At 45.6% G+C, this 25,661-nt stretch overlaps 1 protein-coding gene across 1 annotated transcript in view; it reads right to left on the bottom strand.

The window, feature by feature from the left end:
* DSG2 (desmoglein 2) overlaps nucleotides 1–11,371 on the bottom strand; it is an 83,962-nt gene extending 72,591 nt beyond the window's left edge. Inside the window, exon 1 of the mRNA XM_075353325.1 lies at nucleotides 11,251–11,371. Within this exon, the coding sequence (XP_075209440.1) occupies nucleotides 11,251–11,283 (33 nt within the window). The 5' untranslated portion in view covers nucleotides 11,284–11,371. The remainder of the gene's footprint in view (nucleotides 1–11,250) is intronic.
* Nucleotides 11,372–25,661: the final 14,290 nt, after the last annotated feature.

A 25,661-nucleotide genomic window follows, 5' to 3' on the forward strand; every position in this document is an offset into this window, starting at 1 on the left:
GCTGGAGGTTCAAAATGTTTTGTGGTAGTTTTGCTGCCTCTGGTACTGGTTGTCTTGACTGTGTGTAAGGAATCATTAAATCTGAAGATTACCAAAGGATTTTCTAAGGCTATGTTCACATTTCCGTTGTTTAGGATCAGTCACAATCCGCCGCTCTGATAAACAACGCAATCCGTTTGGCAGATTCCGTTGTTTTCCATAGACTTGTATGAGCGGCGGATTGTGACTGATGACCCCGAGTTGCATCCGCCGTGCGGCGAATCAGCCGTTTACTGACTGACTGTTGGGCGGGAGGGACGCAGCATACAACGTTTTTTGTTGCGGCAAAAATACGCACCCAGTAGGATTCCGTTGGAATCCGTCAGGAGGCATAATGTTAGTCTACGGTGCAGGATTCCGTTATCCTGCGTCATGCAACGAATTCCAGTGCAAGAATCCGTCACGTTTTACCGAGCATGACCACCAGAATGTCCGAAATCAGGTAATATCAGTTCCTCCCCCCCCCCCCATGCAGGTTTTAAACTGAAATGATTGGCTTTTCAGAGCGATCAGCTGATCGTTCTCTCTCTCAACAGAAACCGCTTTCTCATGACAAGAAATTCCATTTCTTGTCACCCGTTGTACTCGCATCAGTCACAAGCATTAAGCAACGCAGGTGACTGATGCAAAAAACGGAAATGTGAACATAGCCTAATACAACCTGATGTTTTTAAGTTGACACAATACACCTTCATTTTTATGCAATGGTGAGTGCCACCACTATGCTTTTTTCTTCACTCTTTTCATGAACGTTTATGTAAGCCACAATTTTTGTCGTGTGCACCACCTAGAAGCATGTTAATGAAAACTTATACACCTGAGTGCTTGCTGCTTACCCTCCACACATTCAGGGGGATGAAGATTCATATTAGGGGTGTAGAACCTTTCTTGCGTTTGCCTATGAGATCTTTAAAATTGTTGTTAGGAGAAAGCACCCTTCAAATATGAGTGATATGGAGCAGTCTGCAAAAGAAGAGTGGTCCAAAAGGTCTAGTTGAGAGATGTGAAAAGCTTGTTGATTTTTATTGGAAGCGATTGATTGCTGTTAATTATTCCAAACGGTGTGCAGCCAAATATTTAGTTGAGGGTGCCAACATTGTTGTCCAGCCTATTTTTGAAGTTAAACAACATAGAGAGACAGCACTGGATCTCATAGTGTGATCAGAAGGCAAAAACTTCAAGTAGCGTGAACACCAAAGGTGTTTATCTATTTTTTAAGTTGTGTGAAATTATGTCCAATTTGCCTTTTATTCTTTTTTGTGTTGTTCTAATACACACAAAGGATGGGACAACTGTAATAATTTGTGCAACTAATTAGCTGTATGTCATTATATACCTTCATTGTCAACTTATACATTCAAAAGGACTATTCCAGCTTTTTTTTTTGTCTTTTTTTTCTCCCCACTACTAGAGTGGTGCTTTAGATGTAAGCCCCGTTTTATACGCACCCTTCGGTGATGTAATTGAAGTTACGTTACAAGCTCTCAATGCAAGTCTATGAGAGCCAGAACGAGGCTCTCAGAGATGCAATGAGTTGTGGCCTCTGGCATACTCTATGAAACAAGCTGCCTGCAGGTCACAAACTACAGAAGAACTACAGAAGCAACGCTGATGACAGATGAAGACAGCGGCACATGAATATAAGACTGGGGCAGGGGACGTATATTTGAATCACCACTCCAGTGGCGATAATAAAGAAGCACTGGGGCGGTGCTGTAATTCACAGCTTCACCTATGGTCTGATGTTAAATTACTGTAGGCGCCAGCTACAAAGTGGAAAGAATTATTATTATTATTTTATTAATTATAGCGCTATTTATTCCATGGCGCTTTACAAGTGAGAGAGGGTATACGTACAACAATCATTAACAGTACAAGACAGACTGGTATAGGAGGAGAGAGGACCCTGCCCGCGAGGGCTCACAGTCTACAGGGAATGGGTGATGGTACAATAGGTGAGGACAGAGCTAGTTGCGCAGTGGTCTACTGGACTGAGGGCTATTGTAGGTTGTAGGCTTGTTGGAAGAGGTGGGTCTTGAGGTTCCTCTTGAAGCTTTCCACGGTAGTGGAGAGTCTGATGTGCTGAGGTAGAGCGTTCCAGAGTATGGGGGATGCACGAGAGAAATCTTGTACGCGATTGTGGGAAGAGGAGATAAGAGAGGAGCAGAGAAGGAGAGGATCTGAGGTTGCGTGCAGGTAGGTACCGGGAGACTAGGTCACAGATGTAGGGAGGAGACAGGTTGTGCATGGCTTTGTATGTCATGGTTAATGTTTTGAACTGGAGTCGTTGGGCGATGGGAAGCCAGTGAAGGGATTGGCAGAGTGGCGAGGCTGGGGAGTAGCGAGGGGAGAGATCGATTAAGCGGGCCGCAGAGTTTAGGATAGATTGGAGGGGTGCAAGAGTGTTGGAAGGGAGGCCAGAGAGCAGGAGGTTGCAGTAGTCGAGGCGGGAGATGATGAGGGCATGCACTAATGTTTTTGCAGATTCTTGGTTAAGGAAAGCACGTATCCGGGAGATACTTTTGAGTTGTAATCGGCATGAGTTGAAGAGGGCTTGAAGGATAGAGCAGAGTCGAGGGTTACTCCAAGGCAATGAGCTTGTGAGACTGGGGTGAGTGAGCAACCATCAAGTTTGATGGAAAGGCTTGTTGGAGGAGATGAGTGAGGAGGAGGAAAGACAATGAACTCTGTTTTGTCCATGTTAAGTTTTAGGAATCGTGCAGAGAAGAAGGATGAAATAGCAGACAGACAACTATTCTTTAAGGGGCTATAATAAACATTAGCAGAATACTTTTTCTAAGACGTAAATGGGACCGTGAAATTGAAGAACATAACAGGTTAAAACTTCTATGTCAAATGCGCTGGAGGATCATAAATAACAGGACATGAAGAGTAACTGTGACTAGGTGTGGTAACATTCTTCATAGGCCTTCCGTGGAGGCAGCACCTACTAGTTAAAGCATTCACAAGCCTAGGGTGAAATCACACATCTAGATTTCTTGAATCAAAGCCAAGATGTAATTCAAAGGGAAGGCGACGTATTAAGGAAGAACTTAGCTTGGTTGTCACGTCATTTAATCTATACATCGGAGGCAGAAACAAACAAGATTGGTGAAATCTGGGCAGTTGTACAGGGGCCCAAAGTGTAAAGGCGCCACTTGTACCCTCAAACAGCAAACAGTTTCTGCCTCAGACGCAATATTGGTCTGCCAAGGACCCATACATGTCTTGCACTTCTGGTTGTGTCCTGATGGGGAGAGGGTTGAATGGTGCATTAGTATGTCTGTATATTTTTCTCTTTCTCCTGCTGGCCAGCAAACTTCCCTCTCTATTCACTGTTTCTACAGACAAACTGCTCCAGCGTTCCCCACTGACACCAGCATTACCATCTTAGGCCCCCTTCATCCGTGTGTGCGTATCAACCATGTGACATCCGGATAGCACACAGACAAAATGAACTTGCATACTTATCTGTCTCCGGCACTGCTGTCACACTTGCTTCCAGGTCAGCGGTCAATATTGTGAATATTTATGAGGCATAATGAGCGGGACCCGGAAGCAACAGCAGCGCCGGAGACAGGCAAGTATAAAAATCCATTTAATTTCACTGAGGTGTCCTCCGGTACGTGTCACATTGATGTCACATGGATCACATCAGTGTGCGTTCCGTGCCACATCTGTGCTGCTTGCCAAAAATGGACATGACACCGTATGGAGCACACGGACAAGAATGTGCTCCACACAGACACATGGTCTGTGGCAAAATACGGACGTGTGAACAAACCCATTGCATTTAATATGTCTACATGTGTCCATGTCTCTGGTACATGTGGAAACAGACACCACATGTACCGTAGACACGGATGTGTGAAGGGGGCTTTAGGCTGAGTTTACACGTCCTGTAATCATCTGTTAGAACGGATCTTGCAGAGATCCATTGGGAAAATTATGGCTAAATAGCAATCCATTGACTGATCCATTCTTCATAGGCTCCAATGTTTAAAAAAAACAACAAAAAAAAAAACCGGATCTGTCAGACATGAGTTATTTAACAACGGACAAAAAAAAAGTTATGTTTCCAGAACTTTTTTCCCCAACGGATCTCTACAAGATGATTGAACGGATGATTACAGGACATACTGTATGAACTCAGCCTTAAGGTACCATCACACATAACGAGATCGCTAGCGAGATCGCAGCTGAGTCACGGTTTCTATGACGCAGTAGCGATCCCGTTAGCGATCTCGTTATGTCTGACACCTACCAGCGATCAGGCCCCTGCTGTGAGATCTCTAGTCGTTGCAGAATGGTCCAGGCCATTTTCTTCAAAGGCGATGTCCTGCTGGGCAGGACACATCGCTGTGTTTGACACTGTGTGACAGGGTCACAGTGACTGCTGAGATCGTTATACAGGTCGCTACTGCATTGTTGGTAAGGTCTGACTGTGTGACATCTCACCTGCGACCTCCCAGCGATCCCTATCAGGTCGCATCGTTTTCGGGATCGCTGGTAAGTCGTTGTGTGTGACTGGGCCTTTAGTCAATCCTCGTCTGCATGAGTGTGACTCCAGACTGGCAGGGTGTGAAAGGTTTATATAGCCCGCACCTGATTAAGGGCAGGTGAGGCCGAGCCGCAGACAAACCGGATAGATTTTGTTTCTTTTGTATGACTTGGTTGTTTTCTAGATCTGTAGAAAGATTGTATGCTCCTTTTGTATTCAGAGGGAGATAGCACTGATTTATGTTTAAAATGTTGGTTTATCATTTGAATCAACTGTACATGCCTTTAAGATTACGTTTCTGGGTCATGGCATAGGGTGTATTTAGGGGCAGATGGGAGATGTGTAGTTCTTGATCAGTGTGTGAGCTGAACACTGGCAGGATGCTTGAGCCAAAAAGGTAGCTGCAACGTAACACCAAATTTCCTGAATTTTTGTATATTTATTTTTTGCTCAAAATGAATATGAGCTTTGATTGAAACTGCACGAGTGACAACCTTCTACGATGGCCAGAGTGCGCACACCCCAACATGTCCACCCCCGATTGGTGTTAGTCAGGAGTTTGCATACATTGGCCATTGCCCACAATGCAACAACAGTATACCACACTCTTCTGGCCTCCAATGGGTGAGTGGGAGCCTATGGCAACATTGGGCGTTTGTGCCAGGAGATTTCCCTGGGCATACAGAGCGCTCACCCTTATAATTCTGCTTCTTTTTATATTCACTCCAGTTACTACCAACAGTGTCCGCATGGATTCACACATGGAGATTTTTGAGAAGACAAGAGCGGACACACAAGGGATATACAGGTCATTTGTTTTTAACTTTTCTTTCTTTTGGATCCACCACTTCTGATCTTGAAGAAGAAAAAAAAAAAAAACTTGGCCAAAATCTGTACATGTGATTCCAGCCCAAAGGTTTTTTAGAGCAGATTTTGTTTTTGTGAAAACCTCAGTGTGGATGCACAAGACAGGAGATCTCTCAGGGTTTCCGTCATAATTTATCATCTGAGTTCTTTGATGCCTTTGGCTACAGGACAGCAACAGGTCGTACAAGTGTGAATTGGCCTTAGGTAAAGCCACCAGTCCAGCAAGTCACATCCGCAGCTCCTGCACTGATGGGCACAGCAGCTGCCTTCCATTACATGCTCTGCTACCATCTGTAACTATCGCTCATCCGATAGTATCCTTCATGTGCACTTGTACATTACCCATCATCGGCCAGCACTTACATTGACTTCATAAGGTGTATTGCTACATTGATACACACACACACACACACACACACACACACACACACTGCAACTTGATGTTATCTGAAAGGCAGTGGGAAATATGAAAGTGTCATTCAACTGGAGCTGTCAATTTAAATTATATTTAATCAATAGTGCACATGTAAATGAGCAACTAATATATCTTATCAGACAACTCTGTTTCTTTCTCTGCCAGGATTGATCAGTCATTATCAAAATTCTCATTTCTGGGCAAAATCTGTATTCAGTGAAGACTTTCCCATTGCTGAGATAGGAGTTGTTACTGATGAGATTCTATGACAATAGGAGGAGGAGCCAGAGGCAGAGCTCCACCCCCTCCTTTCTACATAGAATCTCATCAGTAACTGCCATCTCCTATCTCACTAATGGGAAAGTCTTCACAGAATACAGATTTTGAGTTTTGATAATGACAGGTCAATTCTGGCAGAGAAAGAAGCAGATTTGTCTAAGATATATTACAAAATTGCATATGGCTTTACCCAAACTTTATTGATACGTGTGTGGTTTACATGCGTTCTTTTTGGTGTCTCTGTGTATCCCACACACTAAAAAAAGCTCAGAGGGCAGAAGATTTCTATAAATCCCATCCACTCTGCTGGAACTATAATGCTATGTATGCCTGTGGAGTTTTTGATGCAAAAATATTCTGCACCAAAAACTGCACCTTGTGGCAGAAAAACACACCAATAAAAACTAACGCTTTTGTGCCATGTCTTTTCTTTAGTGGAATCAATGGCTGGAAGGACTAAACACAGAAAAAAAAAAAAAAAAAAAAGCAACATGCACACAGCACTTCAGAATTCTCATTGACTTTGCTGGCATAATTCACAAAAATGCATAAAAAACTGCAGCATGTGCACAAGGCCCAAGAAGCTGCGTTTTTGATGCAGCGAAAATACAAAGTATCAAAAACTTACTGTGGGAATTTAACCTAAAGGTCGAAAAGTGCAGCAGCCACAAATTAGCACAAAAAAAAAAAAAAAAAGCTTAAATTTTTTTTGAATTGTTTAATAAAACACTAATAGTTGTGTCTGGGATGTAGGCAGTAAAAATAAATATATATTTTCTGTGATTATAGGTTTTGGATTTTTTTTTAAGATCAAATAATTAACATCTTGATGTACTGTACATCCCTATAGAATTTATCACTATGCGCTCCCCCTCGCAGTTTAGCTTCTCAGGCACATCTTTTTTTGCTTGATAATAATGACAAAATGGTGAGCCAGCTCGCCAGTGACAGGCCGATGTGGTGACGTCAAGTCACGATTGGCAAAGCTTCGGCATGGGGCACGATAATGTCCAAGAGCATAAACAGCTCTAAATAGAAAATTGCAAAAAAAAAAAAAAAAAAAAAAAAACACAAAAAACTGTTTTTGATACTTCCTGGTAATTTGTTTTGACAAAACTTTATTGATATAGTCATATATGGATTACATGCCTTTTTTTACCTGCAGACTTTCCGCATCTAATGCAAGTCTGTGTGGAATATTCACATATAACACTCCTGTTCCCGCAAGAGAAATTGACATGTTGTGGATTTGAAAAACGCACCGCAGGTCAGTACACTGAGTAAAGAAAGCACGGTGGGCAGGAGATTTCTATAAATCCCATTCACTTTGCTGGAACCTTGGCTACCTTCCCATCATGAGCTTTTGATGTTGCAGATTTTCTGCACCTGTGATTTAGATTAAGTTAAATGCGTTTTTATCGCTTGTTGGAGTGTCATGCTTCAAATAAAGCTTTGTTTTTGATACTTCCTGGCAGGGCCGGTTCCAGGTTTTTGTGGGCCCTGGGAAAAAGAGTCTCAGTGGGCCCCATCCACACATAGACATGCACAGATACATACACATACAGGCATACGTACACATACATATTTAAAGAGAAATTCACAAAAACATATATACAGATGTGACGCCCTGGCCCCCAGGGGTCACAGGTAACATCACACACAAACACCCCCCATCCCTTGTGAGGAAATACCCATCACCCGAAAGGGAGACCTGATGCCTCCCTCAGGGCAGGTAGGGCACACCAGGTGGGCGGAGCCAGGCGGAAAGGCACGCCCACCGAGGAGACTACTGTCCTGAGGCAGGAAGTAAAGAGAGTTAGTTCAGAGTGACAGTGAAAGTGACAGGAGGTGTGGAGGAGAAAGCTGTCAGGGACCCAGGTTGGAGCCTGGGATCCCCGAAACGTCAGGCAGGCAGACGGTGGTGGCCGCCTGCAGGAGTACCGGTACACGACCGGCGGAACCGTAGGGACCGGGTCAGGGTTGGAGCCCGCCGGACCTGAACCGGGGAGTCAACCGTTTACCGGAGCACCAACAGCCGGGTACTCAGACCCCGTCCTAGCTTAGAAACACTGAGTGTAGGCGAATTAACTGATTGCTGGCTGGACCTCAAGGGTTCATCCACACCCAAGTCCCGAAAGAAGGCAAAAGCCCACCGATACCGAGTGAGTGCCACCGCCAAGGGCCAAAACACCCGACGGGCCGGCGCCTGCGGGCAACCGAGGCTCCTCCGGCAGCTAAACGCCAGGCAGCGGGCTACCACTGTCAAGGCAGGAAAGCCAAACAGAACAAAATGTGCAAGGGAAAGGGACCATCACCAACCTCACAAGGGACACCCCGACCATACCCGAACTTTGGTTTACCAGTGACTCTGAGTGCAGTCAATTGTGAGTACAACAGTGCCACCCGGGCACGGCACCGCAGCACGGCCCCTTTGCACCGCAACCCCCAACATCGCCTGTCCCAAACACCGGGCCCCGGGACACACCGCCCCTACCCACGGAGGGGTTAACACCAGAGCTGCGCCATTACACCGCTCCTGGGAGTCCCTCACCTTCACCGCAGCGGAGGTGCCCACATCACCACAACCCGTGGGTGGCGTCACGAACAATCTCCACAGCTGCCCCGGCCGCGCACCCACCCGATCACCAATCCAACCCCCCTTTTCGCTCGAGGGCGAGGAGCGCAGCTCGAGCCCCGGGTCCGGCCCACTCGAGTCACCGGAGAGAAGGCCCCGGACCCGAGCGTGATCTCCCCGAGCAGCCCCCCGCGACGGAGGACTGGCCCCCGCCCGCGACACAGACAAATCTAGACACAGTTCTATACACTGACATACATAGATACACATCATACATGCACACACAGACACATTAGAGATATTTCTAATATTGGGAAGCCGGCAACAGCCTCATTCACCTCCCCGCTTGTCTCCATCCAGCTCCTCTTGGGCATGTGTTTGTGCCACGCTGATTGGTGGCCATCACCAACAGACATGGCTGTACATAGAGAACACTAACTGCTGTATATACATCACAAGAGAGGCTGGGGACATACACATTACTGGGGGGGGCATACATATTACTGAGGAAAGAGGTATACAGCAATGGGGGGGGGCATACAGCTCTAGAGGGGGGGGGACAAACAGCTCTGAGGGGGTATACAGCACCGGGGTGGAGGAGACATAACTCCTGGTGTATAGTAGTATGCAGCCCCCATATTCCTCCATATATAGTGTTATGAAGCCCCCATAGTCCTCCATATAGTATTATGTAGACCCATGTAACATTATACAGCCCCCATATGGCATTATGCAGCCCCCATATGGCATTATGCAGCCCCCACATGGCATTATGCAGCCCCCACATGGCATTATGCAGACCCCACATGGCACTATGCAACCCCCATATAACATTAAGCAGTCCCCATATAGCACAGTACAGACCCAGATAGCATTAGGCACCCTCATGTAGTGCACAGCCCCTATATAACAGTGCAGACCCAGATAGCATTAGGCACCTTCATGTAGTATACAGCTCGTATATAGCACAGTACAGACCGAGATAGAATTAGGCACCCTCATGTAGTGCACAACCCCTATATAACAGTGCAGACCCAGATAGCATTAGGCACCCCCATGTAGTACACAGCCCCTATATAGCACAATGCAGACCCAGATAGCATTAGACACCTTCATGTAGTATACACTCCCCATGGTCGTCTGGCCACAGTGACTAGTACATACTTCTCCTCGTTCCCCCGCTGTTCTGGTCTCCTCGTCGCGTCCACTGCTGTCGCTCGCTCTGACCTCACTGCAGGCGCACAGTGATGACGTCACTGCGCTCCGTTGCAGTCCTGTCAGAGTGCCAACACTCCAGTCAATCCACACAGTGGGGAGAATGATAGAGAGGGAGCGCACTGCTCCCTCTCTCATCATTGCTTTCAATTGTATCGGCAACTACGATGCCGATTCAATTGAAAGTGCGATCCTCGGTGGGGGATCAGCCGGTGACAGCGCGGGCATCGGGCCCCCCTGAGTAGCGGTGCGCCACTTCTGCCGCCGCGAGTGGGCCCCCCTGGCATCCCAGGGCCTCGGCATTTGACTGGGTTTGCCGGGTGCTGACGCCGGCCCTGCTTCCTGGTATTTGGTTATGACAAGTCTTTACAAGTCGTTACAAATGCAAGAAAAATGGAAGGTTAAATAGCAATCAGGTAACGGATCCGTTTTCCATAGACTCCAACGTTAAAAGGAAAAAAAAAAAAAAAACAGATCCTGAAAACAAATTCTTTCAAAACAAGACAAAAATAAGAGTTTGCAGAACTTTTTTTTGCCAACAGATCCGTTCTAAGAGATGATTACTGGATGTGTGAACTCAGCCTAAAAAAGAAGCGCAGTGGGCAGTAGATGTCTAGAAATCCCATCCACTTTGGTGAAATGATAAAACGCTGCGTTTTAGATGCAACGAAGATACACAGCGTAAAAAATGCACTAAAACCTGATGATGGGAACGTCGCCCAAGAGCTTTGTTTGTACAGTGTAAGTACAGTATGCAATGTTTAAAGCCCACCAAAATGAAGTGTGGGAATTAACCTTGAGGATTGGAGACAGTCTATCAGTCTGGATGGTGCAGTCTTCTCAGCATGTCAGGGCACATGTCTCAGACAAACTGTCCAAATCCTCTTGTTACAGTTAAGAAAAAAACAAACAACAACAAACAATAGTGGACTATAAAGAAGGGCCCGGCCCGGAGAAGAGGACACAATGTCTCACTGCCTCCATGGCCTTTGTTCCTGGCATTCCTGACATTTTTCTCAGGAAGTAACGCAGATTAATGGGAAGACTAGCAATGCTCAGAGGCAGAGGGCAGACCTACAGGGAAGCATGGCCCCCACATACAGGACACAATGGGGGCCACATTCTGGGGTCTCTATTATTCCAGCTCCAGCAGAACATCCAGACTCCGTCTCACTGGGGGAGGGGATCCGGGACAGATCTGGAGAAGTGTCGGGAGCCTGAAGCTGAGGGTCCAAAGTACAAAGTGACAGTATCACACAGGGCAGGGCACCGCCACCTGCTGCTGCACTACTACCCCCAGCATGCCCTGACAGGGTGTGGTGTGCACAGGTAGCTCTCTCTGGGCTGGTGGCCACTCACCATTAGCAGCAGACAGATCCAGGTCCGCGCCATCCTCAGCTCCACTGACACAAAGTCACAGAAACACAAGAGTCCGCAGCTCCAGGTAAGTGAGGAGTCCGGCTCTGAGGGAAAATGGAGCCCTATGTGTGAGGGAAGAAAGGTGTAGTGAGTGAGGGGGCAGGGAGCCCAGCACAGGGCGGAGGAGGGGGCTGTCCCGGAGGCACGGCTCTGGTGCTCAGCACTGTGCTCAGGTAATGGCTCCCACCCAGACCTGCAGCTGATGTCACCAGCACGCAGCCATAGGTGTGACAGAAACTGCACAACTTCAGCACTTTCCATCACAGAACGAGAAGATTTTACTCTCTGTTTACAAGGGACCATAGTGACAACCTGCAACTAGTCAAGGGAGGCAAACATGGCGACTTTTCTGTGGTGTAGAAGTATATAGGAGACCATCCCTCCACTACAGAGCAGGAGTCCTGTCAGGGCTGCATTAACCCTTCTGGTGCCGGGGTGTGGTAGAAATCTGTAAAACAGGAAATAAAGATAATAAGAACATGCATAATAATAATAATAATAATAATACACAATTTATTACATCCTCTATCTTATCTGTAGAGATGAGTCGATACTCTACCGAGTAACGGTGATCGAGGCGCTTGAGTTCCCGGCCGGCATATTTTCTCATCCTTCCGGAAGGAGCGAGAGACGACCATTATATTCGTTATTTGAGTCGCGCCGTCCGAGCGTCCGACCTGCTCGATTTGAGTACCAAGAACTCCAGCATTTAGTGCTCGCTCATCACTGGTTATATGGCCAAAATGAAGAAAAAGGTTACAGGAGTCTTAAAGGGTTATTCCTATCTCCATAGGTGGACATTACACACCTATGCCACTTATTAACCGTTAACTAGTCGTGTGAAGCCCATTGGACCCCTAGTGAGTTAGTTTTTGTCAAATTTCCGCAGGTATGGAAGGTGGGTAAAAACTTGTCATGGAAGCTTCCTAGCTCGGGCGCCCCCCTCCTTACTGCATCACAAGACGTGGCACATGCCATAGCGAGGTGCTTGGGGTACCGAGACAGACTGACCGTTAACATTTTCAACCATTCTGGAGATTTTAACCCCTTAACGACCACCGATATGCCTTTTAGGCTGGAATCACACTAGCGTATAGCATCGGATGTGATATGCTAATGACCCTTGGCTCAGGCTCTGATGCAACCATGAGCCGTGTGCCGTGCGACTGTGGCCCAATCTTGCAATCGGGTCACAGCTGTGAAGCTGAGGGCGGGCGCTGCAGAGGAGAGGGAGGGGTTAATCCCCCCATCTCCTCCATTATCAGCCTGTGCGTATATCGCACTGCACTGGGATAACATCCGAGTGCAGTCCGATGTTTCTCTCGCACCCATTTACTTGAATGGGTGCGAGTGATACGGCTCTCGCAGAAAATCGCAGCATGTTGCGACTTTTCCCACATCCAGAATCTGGATGCGAGAAAAAGCTGACAACTGCTCTCCCTCATTTACTAACATTGGTCAGAATGCAATGCGGGATTTTCTCACATTGCACTCATCCATTTTCACGCTCGTGTGAGCATGCCCTTAAAGGCAGTCGATCAGGGGCCATAGGCTATGTGCGCACGTTGCGTACAAGCCCTGCAGAAATTTCTGCAGCGATCTGAAGAGCACATGTGCGCTTTAGATCGCTGCAGAAATGTCCGTAGTGAGCGCCGATTCCATGCGCTCTGCCTGCAGCTCCTGCCATAGACAGAGCAGGAGCTGCCGGCAAAGCGCAGGAAAGAAGTGACATGTCACTTCTTTTTGCGCAGCGCTTCGGCAGTAGCCGAAGCGCTGCGCTCTTAGACGCCACGTGCGCACGGCCCCTGCACAATCTCCATAGACTGTGCAGGGGCCGCAGGACGCATGCAGTTACGCTGCGCTACAAAGCGCAGCGTAACTGCATGTTTTTACGCAACGTGCGCACATAGCCTTATTCCTCAGTGCCTCTTTTTAGTGGTGCCGAAGAATAAGTAAATTTTGCCACCCCACACGTCAAAATCCTGCTGGTGACAGTTGATACCCACGGGCATCAGCATTTTGGAACCGATCGGGGCCACTTAACTTCTTAAAGAGGACCAACCACCAGGATTTTCCTATATAAACTAAAGCCAGTGCTATACTGGTGCTATCATGGTGATTCTGTTCACACTAGAAAAATGATTTTTCTTAAGAAATTTCTTAAGAAATTTCTAGAGTGCAACTGTGTTAAAAAACGCACCAAAAACGCACCTGCGTTTTTGCCGCGTTTTCGGTGCGTTTTTGGTGCGTTTTTACCGCTGGTTGCTCCCTGCGTTATTGTGCCAATTATCTATGGCAAAAAACGCAGTTAGCTGCAGAAAAGAAGTGACAGGCTCATTCTTTTTCTTAAGAAAATCTACTGAAAGAATTTTCTTAAGAAAAAAACGCAGTGTGTGCACAGCTAATTTTTTTTGCCATAGGTTTTGCTGGGGAATGTCTGCAGAAAGGTTACAAGAATTTCTCAAGAAATTTCTGCAGCAAAAACGGACCCAAAACGCAGGTAAAAAACGCAGTGTGTGAACATAGCCTTAGGCCCAGTCACACTAAACAACTTACCAGCGATCCCAACAACGATACAACCTGATAGGGATCGCTGGTAAGTTGCTAGGAGGTCGCTGGTGAGATGTCACACTAAGCGACGCTCGAGCGATCCCACCAGCAACCTGACCTGGCAGGGATCGCTGGAGCGTCGCTACATGTGGAAGTGATGCTGCGCTTGGTAACGAAGGTAAATATCGGGTAACCAACCCGATATTTACCTTGGTTACCAGCTGGTAACGAAGGTAAATATCGGGTAACCAAGGTAAGGGCTTCTTGGTTACCCGCTGTTTACCATGGTTACCAGCGTCCACAGAAGCCGGCTCCTGCTGCCTGCACATTTAGTTGTTGCTCTGTCGCTGTCACACACAGCGATCTGTGCTTCACAGCAGGAGAGCAACAACTAAAAAATGGTCCAGGGCATTCAGCAACAACCAACGACCTCACAGCAGGGGCCAGGTAGTTACTGGATGTCACACTAAGCAACATCGCTAGCAAGTTGTGCCTCAGCAGCGATGTTGCTAGCGATGTTGCTTAGTGTGACGGTACCTTAAACATACCTTTAGTTGTGAGATTGTATGTATACTTTCTGAAATACAGGCAAGTAAAGTTTGTAAAATGCACTGATATTTGATGAGAGGTGCAAGGGAATAGGTTTGTCGGGTTTTGCTAGTTATTCCTGCCCCTCTCTGCCTGCATGTCCTTCCTCCCCCCGATCCTTCCTCCTTCCTTCCTCCCCCTGTAAAAACAGAGACAGGGGAGGAAGGTCAGGCAGGTAGACAGGGGCGGGAATAACAAGCAAAACCCGACCCACCTATTAGGTATTCCGTTGCTCCTCTCATCCAATAACAGTGCATTTCACAAACTTCACTTGCCTATATTTCAGAAAGTATACATCCGATCTCACAGCTAAATGTATGTTTAAAATCAACATGATAGCGCCAGTATAGCACTGGCTTTAGTTTATATATGAAAATCCTTGAGGTTGGTCCTCTTTAAATACCACTGTAAATCAAGAGAGCGGTATTTAAGAGGTTAACCGGGGTTACAAGTTCCACTATGGCAGGATCGGCACCCCAGTGATTATAATTGCAGATGCTCATCCTTGTCATGGTCCCCTGAGGTCAAATGATGACCCGATGGACATAGTGGCCTGTAAGATCCTGCTATAACCTGTGTCTTACAGGCACAGTCACTGAATCACTGACTAGTCTCATGTGCTGCTGTACACGAGATCAGTGATCAAAATAAAAAAATATTCAAGTCGCAGTGGAAATAAGTAGAAAAAGTAAAAAACTTAAATAAAACAGTAAAAAAAAACGACACAAAAGAGGACACACAAATCACAAAAACTTTTTTCACCACTAAAATGCAGCTTATGTCAAAGCAAAAATAAATGTACACATAATTGGTATCACCATGTCCACAATGATCCAATCTATAAAAATGTCACATTATTTATTCCATATGATGATTACCGTAAAAAATAAATAAAACACGCCAAAATTGTAATTTTTTTCATCATATTGACACACAAAAAATGTGAATAGAAAGCGATCAAAAAGTTAATGGATGTAAAAAAAATTGGTAGAAATGAAACCACAAAACCGTCCCTCAAAAAACAAGCCCTAATTTGGCTCAATCAGAAAAAAATAAAAAAAAATTAGTTCTCAGAATATGGCAATGCAAAAACAAATTCATTTTTTATAAAATATAGATTTAACTGTGTAAAAGTAGCAAAGGATAAAAAAGCGATATGTCTGGTATCACTGTAACCTTACTGACCCAAAGAATAAATCGATCTTATCACTTTTACCACACGATGAACCGCACAAAAACATATAAAAAAAAAAAGTTACCGTAATTGCTGGTTTTTGTTCAGTCTTCATCTGAAAAATCTAAATAAAACGCAATTAAAAATGTTATTTTCCGCAAAATGATGCTAAAATGATCTTCAACTCGTTGCGCAAAAAAAATAATCCCTCATACAACCCTGTTTGCCAAAAAATAAAAAAGTTACAGCTCTCAGAATATGGTGACAGAAAAACTATTATGAAAAAGCTTTTTTACTGTGTGATAGAAGCAGAACATTAAAAAACTATATAAATATGGTATCCCATCACTAATACCGCATGGTGACCTCCGCAAAAATAAAAAGAACTATTCCTGTACTTGGTCTATTTCTTTATTATACCTACCAAAAATCAGAATAAGGCTGAGGCCACACGGGGACTACTGCATGTCATCGCATGACACTCGGCTCACGCTCGCAGCACAGCAGGAGTCGAATGGCATGCGAAGGTCATGCGACTGTGGTCCGATCGTGCGATCAGACCACAGCTGCAGAGGGAGAGGCCGGAGTTGCGGAGGGGAGGGCTGACGATGCAGAGGGGAGAGCCAGCGCTGAGGAGGGGAGGGAGGGATTTATCTCCCTATCTTGTCCGTTGCTGGCTATTTCGATTCTCGCATTGCACTCACATTACACCGGTGTAATGCGAGTGCAGTATGATGTTTCTCTTGCCTCATAGACTTGTATGGGTACTAGTGAAACAGGATCAGATTACACTCGCAGCATGCTGCGACTGTTTTCTCGGTCCAATTAGGGCTGAGAAAATAATCGCTCATGGGTAATGCTGTGCGACCCCGGTGTTAGTTGGGCTGCTCGGATCTGGGATTGTGGCTCGAGGGGGGTCCGAACCTGCTTGGCAGACACTTTGATCCGTATAAAGGTGGTATTTGCAGGGGATAAGTTTGTGATGCCACCTGCGGGTTGCGGTAATGAGAGTACTGCCGCTGCTGTAAGGAGTATCGGGGCAGATGGGGTTAAGCAGCTAGATGTCAGTCCCTCCGCAGGTAGGGAAGGCCCCGGACTCAGGGTGTTGGTAGTTATTTGGGAGAGCAGGGTGTAGGGGACCAGGGTACTCACTGTGGGTAGTCATGGTGCTGGATGAGGTTTATAAAGGAGACACACATGCTGTAGGTAAACCAAAGTCTCTGAGTGCTGTTGCCGCTGCGGGGAGCCTGTCCAAGTACCCGGTCCCACCGGTGTCACCTAGTGATCCAGAACCTGCCTCCGTGCACAGTTTTGTGTCCAGTTCTTCAGTTTTTAAGTGAAGTCTTGCACCTAAGGGCTGGCACTTGGGACTTCAGTGGGTTGCTTTTTCTGGAAAACCCTGTCCCCCACGTTGTGCTGATGCCCTCAGCCTCTGAGCTCTGGGAAGGTCCCTGAAGGTCCCCTTCATCTGCAGGTTAATTGTCAGGACGTTGAATCGGCTTCTGACCTAGCATCTTGTACCCCGTCGTGCCCGGTACCGGTCAGCTCTGTTGGTCCCTCTCTGGTGCCTACAGTCCCTCATAGACCACGTCTGTCGCACTCCAGACCAACGTCCCTGAACCCGGTCACCGACTCCTGGTCCCGGACCACTGTCTGCAACCCAATTTCAGTCTTTCTAGCTCCCCAGGAGCTAACACTCCAGCTCCTCTCTCACTTTAAGGGCTCTCTCTAGACTCACTTCGTCCCTCCTACCAGTCTGCCTAACCCCTAGGTGGGTGGCCCTGTTTCAGCTAGACCAACCCACCGGTGTGTCTGACAGGTCATGATGTGAGGTGTTGGTTGGGGTTTGTGGTGCTGATGGAGGTGACATCGGTTTCTGGGAACTTGGAACCATGGTGGGGTAGGTCCTGCACCCTGGGGAAAAGGATGCAGTTCCCTGTAGCACCCTGATGTATTCAGGGGCGCTACACAGCCCCATAGAGTAATATTGGTCCGAGTAAACTGCGATTTTTTTTTTTTTTTATTTATTTATTTTTTTTTATATTATCGCATTCCACTCGCACTGTTTTTCTCGCCGTGTCCTAGGCCTAAGGTTCTGTTGACATTTACCTTGCGCTCTCCGCTGAGCACTTATGTTGTGTTTTTTTTAGTAAATCCCAAAACCGCACTTCAGACAAAACCACGGTTGGAACACTCACTCTAATGAGGCAGATGGAGACACTTTGGTCTACGTCTGGTCTCTGTTCTGGCCCGCAAATGTTCCATCATTTTAGGTGTTTTTTTAGCTCATAAATGTGGACGAGCACAGCTCTGTGCATGTCTAAAAAGATGGACACCAGCGAAATAGACGGCAATTGGAGTACAAAGTCTCTCCATCAGCGCAGATCACAAGAAGATGATCCCAGCCTTATACTGAAAACAATCAAAAAATGTTCTGTACCCCAAAATGTTGCAAATAAAACCCTAATTTACCGCCAAAGAAATAGCTCCCATTTAAGTCTGTAAACTGTCGCTGGAAAGAACTTTTGCGTATCGTTCTCTTTTTACATCATCCCCTACTTTATATTTGCATTGTTGTCTGAGAAGTCCTAACTATTGTTATTTTAAAAGGAATTTTTCAAAATATAGCTGAATTTTTATTAACACCCTGGTGTGTGAGCCGGATCCATCTTTGTATCATTCAAGTCTCCATTCGCTGTGCAGCAGCAGGATTCCTGTTCTCCTATCCTGGATTGGAACGAACTATGCCTCAAGGGTGAGCTGACTTTTCTTTTCTTGATACGTATGTGTGTCGCCCAGGGATAGGGGGTACTCAGATCCGGGCCAAGGGGTCACTTCTGTAGGTATCAAGGTGGTGTGACCCGGTCTGTGATCCCAGGCTCCACAACAAAAAGGGATTAAGTAAGGGAGATTGTCCGTGACGCCACCCATGGGTTGCGGTGATGAGATGGTGGCATCGCCGCTGCCTCTGGGGATCATGCACAGGACTGCTGGTGTGGGGCAGCAAGGTGGAATCCCCTCCACGGGTAGGGGAGGTGTAGTCCCGGGGCCCAGTTGGGACTTGTGGTGGTGGCAGGGATTGCAGGGAGCAGGAAACTCACAGTTCGGTTGTCTTGGTGTTGGATGAAGCTAGGCTGATGGGTGTGGTCATAAAACACAGAGTCCTCTGTAAACCAACTTGCCGGTGACCAGGAGCCTTTTGGAGGGGTGTGCTGGTCCCACACACGGTGCAATGAGCAGGAGCCCTCTTTTGTTGCACTGCACCTGGCAGTCTGCTTAGCTCCTCTGGTTGGAACGGGGGGGAAGTCCACTTCCCTATACTATTCCGAGTTCCCAAAGCCGGCGTGCTACTACCCTGCCCCGGTCCACTTTGGGTCCCCTCCTAGTGCCTGACCTGTTTCTGCAGTCCAGGGGCGCCAACCCCTGACCGCTCTGCAAGTTTCTCTGCAGCCCAGGAGACACACTCCTGGCTGCTTTGCTGCTCTCCTCTGACTGACTGAACTCTTCCCCTGCTGCTCTTTTCAGCTCCTCCCTGGGGGGGGTGCATACAAATCAGAGTGAAAAGGGGGTGAATGCCGCGCATCAGCCAAAATGAAGATGTAGCACGTTGATGTTATAAACGTATTCTTTTATTCCATCGGTTACGCGTTTCGAGGATATACCTCTTCTTCAGGACCAGTGCATCAACATAGATACTATGTTGATGCACTGGTCCTGAAGAAGAGGTATATCCTCGAAACGCGTAACCGATGGAATAAAAGAATACGTTTATAACATCAACGTGCTACATCTTCATTTTGGCTAATGCGTGGCATTAACCCCCTTTTCACTCTGATTTGTATGCACATCCACGTGGGGCTGCAGCAGACGCCATCATCCTATGCTCTATCAGTGGTTGTGACTATCACAACCATTTCAGGTGAGTGTATTTTTCCTGATCTACCTCACTGATCTGTTGGTATTACACTATCAGCGCTCCTTATTTTTCAGCTTATGGAGGGGGGGGGAAAGGTGCAGCTGCTTATATGCACCATGTGGGGGTGGTGTGTGTGTAATCCCAAGGAGGAAGCGATTCCTGTAGCCTTGGTGGGGGGTACAGTCATCTGTGACTACCTGGTTTTGCCAGGGCGTCACATATGAGGGCGCTACAATACATGGGGCACAATGTATGGGTGCGCTACAATATATGGGGCACAATGTATGGGTGCCCTACAATATATGGGGCACAATGTATGGGTACTAAACTGGCATATTTTTATTTCTCCAGAACAAGCGTGGCGTGAATGCTACATAATAGTCACTGCAGCCATAGATAAATTATTTGAGAGGTGCAATTTTTACAATAGGGTCACTTTTGTTTTTTTTTTTTCTGCTGTTCTGGCACTTTAGGGGCTCTGAAAATGTTGCCTGCAAACTATTCTAGCAAAATCTGTGCTCCAAAAACTGAATAACGCTCCTTCCTGCTAAGTCCTGCCGTGTGGCCAAACAGTAGTTTCTGATGGACATATAGGGCATCACCGCATTTGGGAGAAATTGTGCAATAAATTGTGGGGTCCATTTTCACCTTTTAACCCTTGGGTAACTGACAAATTTGCAGCTAATAAAAAAAACTACATTTTTACCACTAAAATGTTATGTTTCCATATCTCAATATTATAAAATACACTGAGGCACCTGCAAGTTCAAAATACCCACTACACCCCTAGATGAACCCCTTAAGAAGTGAAGTTTCCAATAAGAGGTTACTTGTGGGGTTTCTGCTGATCTGGCACCTCAGGAGCTCGGCTAGTGTAGGCCCCAATCTATTCAAACGGAATTTGCGTTCTACATACCAAGTCGCTCTCCATCCCATTTGATTCCCGCCGTGTACTCAAATAGTAGTGTACAGCCACATATGCGGGACTGCCACGTTCGGTAAAAATTGCTTAACAAATTGTCCTGTCCATTTTCTCCTGTTACCCTTTGTGGAAATTAAAATTTTGAAGTTAAAATAAAATTTTAGCTGAAAAACCCTAAGTATTTCATTTTCACGGCCCAATCTAATAAAATTCTGTGTAATTTGTGGGTTAAAATATTCACTACACTACGAAATTAATTTATTAAAGGACTTAGTTTGCTAAATGGGGTCATATATGGGTGTTTCTGCATTTTGGGTACCTCTACAAATACAACATGTCCAAATTTGTGTTTGCGTCCAAATTTGCGCTGTTCGTTTTCTGAACTCTTCTATGTGCCCAAACATTAAGCGTTTTTTTTTTTACCATGTATGGGTTACCATTTCATTTGGGAAAAATTGCCTAATTTTTTTTTTCCTGATATCAATTGTCAAAATTACAAATTTTAGGCTACAATTACATTTTCACATCCACATTTTAAAACATTCTGTGAAGCACCTATAGGTACAAAATGCTCAACACTGCCCCTACATAAATTACTTGATGGCACTAATTTTGTATAAAAGGGTCACTTGTGGGGTTTTCTGATGTTTTGGTACCTCAGACGCTCTGCAAATGTGACATGGTGCCCGCAATCTGTTTCAGCCAAATTTGCTATCTAAAATTTAAATATTGCTCCTTCCATTCTGAGCTCTCCCATTTGTCCATACAGAACGTTTTGACTATATGTGGGATATCACTACGCCTATAAGAATGTGAGTAACAAACTGTTGGGTCCACTTTGCGGTGTTACCGCTTGTAAAAGTTATAAATACGGTGCTAAAGCAACATGGTAAAAAAAATGGACATTTTCAATATGACGACCTAATGTTATCAAATTCTGTAACGTACCTGTTGATTCAAAATGCTCACTATACCCCTGGATAAAAACCTTGAGGGGTCTAGTTTCCAAAATGGGGTTACTTGTGGGGGGGGGGGGGGGTTCTGCTGTTTAGGTACCTTACGGGCCCTGCAAATACGACATGGTGCCCACAATCTATTTCAGCCAATTTTGTGTTCCAAATTTCAAATATTGTTCTTTTCCTTTCGAGTTCTCCCGTTTGTCCAAACAGAAGTTTCTAACCACATGTGGGGTATCAGCACACCAGAAGAAACTGAGTAACAAATTTTGGGGTCCATTTGTCATGATATTTCTTTTAAAAGTTAATAAATTGGGTCAAAAGCAAAATTTTTATCTAAAATGTATTTATTTTTCCCTTTCACTTTGTATTTATTATTTGTGAAGCACTTAAACAGTTAATAAACTTCTGGGATCTGGTTTTGAGCACTTTGAAGGATACAGATTTCATTTTTTTTTTCACCAAGGCCTCTGAAAGTCACTTCAAATATGATATAGTTCCTAAAAATTGGTTTTGCAAATTTTGGTGGAAAAATTAGAAATTGCTAATACATTTTTAACCTTTCAAACCCCCAAAAATTATGTTTAAAAAATGATGCTGATGTAAATTAGACTTTTGGAAATATTATTTAATAACTATTTTGTGTGACATAACTCTCGGATTTATGGGCATAGAAATGTAAAGTTTTAAAATGGCGAAATATTTTACATTTTCACCAAATTTCAGTGTTTTTTCACAACTAAAAGCAAAAAAAATATCATCCTAAATTTACAACTAAAATGAAGTACAATATGTCACGAAAAAACAGAATAACAAGGATCTATTAAAGCATTCTAGAATTATTACATCATAAAGAGACACAGGTCAGATTTCTAAAATTTGTCTTGATCACTAAGGTGAAAATTGGCACCATCTTTAAGAAGTTGAGGGGGTTGCCCCTTTCAGAAAACAATGGGATGTAAGCTGCAGTAGTTATAAGAAAACAGACTGAGTACTGCTTACCTTCCCAGGGGTCAGCGAAGGTCTCCACCATTTCCACAGACTATTAGATTGTCCACCGTTAATTGCAAAATTGTATTTACATACACAACCTGACTATACCTGTTTGTAAAAGTGAGAATAACAATTTAAAAAAATACAACTCTGCAACTTTCTAGTATATGAAACAAATTTTCCCTACAATCAGATCTGGAGTAATAAAGACAAAAATCTGTACCCAGAAGAATTGATGATTTGATGCTCTAAGTGACTGCAGACTTGTGAATCCTCACATCGCGCAAATTTGCTGGTGCTGGCACTGGGATTGGCAGGTGAGTGATCGCAAGTATGCGATTTGAATACATGGAATCTTGCTCAATGCTAGTGTATTGAGCGATGCCGGACACAGTCTAGTCAGAATGTGGCCGCAACTGTGAAAATCACATACTTGCAGCCACATGTCCACCCGCTCCCGGCACCAGAGAATCCTCACAATGCACAGTGCGAACGATGTGAGAATGCACAAATCTGCTGTCACATAGTGATACATAGAGTGACTGCAGACGCTATGTGACTTCAGACTTGCAGCCTAAGGCCGGATAACCCCTTTAAACCTTTGCACAATACTGTACATTAGGTAAAAGTTATCGGAGCTGCCAATTTTAGCAGTATTTGCAATATATCTAATGTCTCTGAGTGTCCTCAGACTCTTTCTCGATGTAAGATGGCAAGCGAAAGCAGGATCGGGCATGTTATATTTCAACATGCCCAATCCTTTATTACTGAAAGAGATCAGTCATTGCCATAGGTGTCTGGCGGCAGCCTATTGCCTACTCCTCATTAAAAACACATACATGCTTGTCCAAGTTGACCATGTATTTGTATAGGGGAGTTGCAAGGGAAAGCTGCCCCTAGAGTGATGGATTACTTGTTGAACTGACATCCATCCAAAGTGTATGAGCAGCTTAAAGAGCCTCTGTCAGCACAATATGACTGTTTGTACCAAGTACAGACGCTTGTGTATCATGGAAATAGAAAATGCATCCTTCTTTCTTTTCAGAGCAGAATGGCAGGAGCAGAGATGGGATGCCCTGGCCTATTAGGTCGTCACAGGGTATTGTGCAACCTGCAGCCTTGAGCTATCACTGGGCAGGGGCCAGGGCACGACGGGGTACGTGGACCCCAGACCAGAAAGTAGCTTCACGCGTTCCAGTAATTTACCCGACGGGGGTGAAGACTTCAAGTGTCATCCCTAACCCACTCCAAAATCGGGGTACTAGCGCACCGATGGGATAGGACTTTCCCACTACAGTCCAAAGAAATCCTATGCGAGAACCCTGAGAGCAAGCTCACTTCGTTAGCCATACGGGTGAGCGAGACCCGGAGAGTTTCATACCAACGGGTCCAAGTGAGACTAAAGTGTCAGAGATAGGGCCACAGACCAACAACAACACCGAGGGCACGGATCCAGGCGTGCTACCCGCAGACTACGGTGGTGCTCGGAACTTTGGTTTACAAGCTGTCGGTGTGGTTATTCTGGGACTGAGTAAGTACATTGGAAACCCCCTGCACCTATCCCCCAACGGCACCCAAACACCATCCAACACCAACGGGCCCCGGGACACCAACCCCCTACCCACGGAGGGGTTAAACATCAGGCTGCCACACCATCTTCACCAGGCTCCCCAACGGCAGCGGTGGTCCCTTATATTACTACGCACCGTGGGTGGCGTCACGGACTTTCCAAAATCCCACTGTACATATCTCCCCCCTCCTTTTTAATCGAGTGGCCTCATGACCCCCGGGTCCGGAGACCCCTCGATCCACCGTGGATTCGGATCCGAGCGGCGGCAGCAGCCCGGCTGCTCGCACGGGGGCGGTACAGAGACGCACTTAGCATGCATGTTCCAAGAAGACATGATAAAGCCCGAAGCATGCACATTGAATTTGGGTCAACCTCCTCAGATTTATTTCATATGTGCAAATGCTCCAGGCTTTATCATGTCTTCTTGGGAGTGTGAACACTAAGTGCATCTGGGCTCCCACTGCTCACCTCTGAGGAGAAAGAAGAGGAACGCACAGAGCGCATGCTCGGACAGCTGAGGGGCAGTGAGCAAACGCGGAATTCAATAGGAGATTGCCGTGACATCGGGCCAGTCACGGCAATTAATCACAATGCGAGGGGCGTCCATAATTTGAAGACAGAGTCTGAATGACTGTGACTGAACAGAAGGCAAGCACCATCCCTGTGACTGAAACTGAAGATATATAATGCATTTACATGATCATAAAAATTGTTTTTTTTTAAGATTAATATGGGGAACTTTTGTTTGACAAAACCATGTTAGTGATTCACATTGCATAACTAACAATACATTGGGGCAGTTTAATATCGAAAAAGGACGTGACCTGTGCCCTTTAAATAAACTTTCCCACTTGCTTGTTTTTCATCTACAGTACTGGCCAAAAGTATTGGCACCCCTGCAGTTCTGTCAGATAATACTCAGTTTATTCTTGAAAATTATTGCAATCACAAATTGTTTGGTATTATTATCTTCATTTAATTTGTCTTCAATGAAAAAAAAAAAAATTGTCATAAAGCCAAATTGGATATAATTCCACACCAAACATAGAAAAGTGGGTGGACAAAAGTATTGGCACTGTTTGAAAAATCATGTGATTCTTCTCTAATTTGTGTAATTAACAGCACCTGTAACTTACCTGTGGCACCTAACAGGTGTTGGCAATAACTAAGGCCTGTTTCACACGTCAGTGATTCTGGTACGTTTGTGCTTTTTTTAAAACGTACCAGAATCACTGACATACGCAGACCCATTATAATAAATGGGTCTGCTCACACGTTATTGATTTTTCACTGCACGTGTCTCCGTGCAGCGTGCACCCTTGGCCGTGATTCTGCACGGAGGCATGTCAGTTTTTGTCTGGCATCACTGATGACCCACGGACCACACTATGGTGTGATCCGTGTGTGATCAGTGAAACACATACAAGAAAATCACGGACATATTAAATATTAAAAATTTTCAACTTACCTTGCCTGCGATTCGCTCAGCAGCCTCTGCTTTCGGCAGCTCCTGCCTGGCTCATGAATATTCATGAAAGCAGGAACTGCCGACTAGGAAGTAGGTGCTGAGAGTGGTGGGCGGACGCTGCAGAGCTGGAGACTTCAGCACCATGGAGAGCAGCAATGAAGGCAGGTGAGTAATGTCCATATGCATGGATCACGGATCACGGATCATGGATTGC

The sequence above is a fragment of the Anomaloglossus baeobatrachus genome, chromosome 6 (genome assembly GCF_048569485.1).
Source record: "Anomaloglossus baeobatrachus isolate aAnoBae1 chromosome 6, aAnoBae1.hap1, whole genome shotgun sequence".
Classification (NCBI taxonomy): Eukaryota; Metazoa; Chordata; class Amphibia; order Anura; family Aromobatidae; genus Anomaloglossus; species Anomaloglossus baeobatrachus.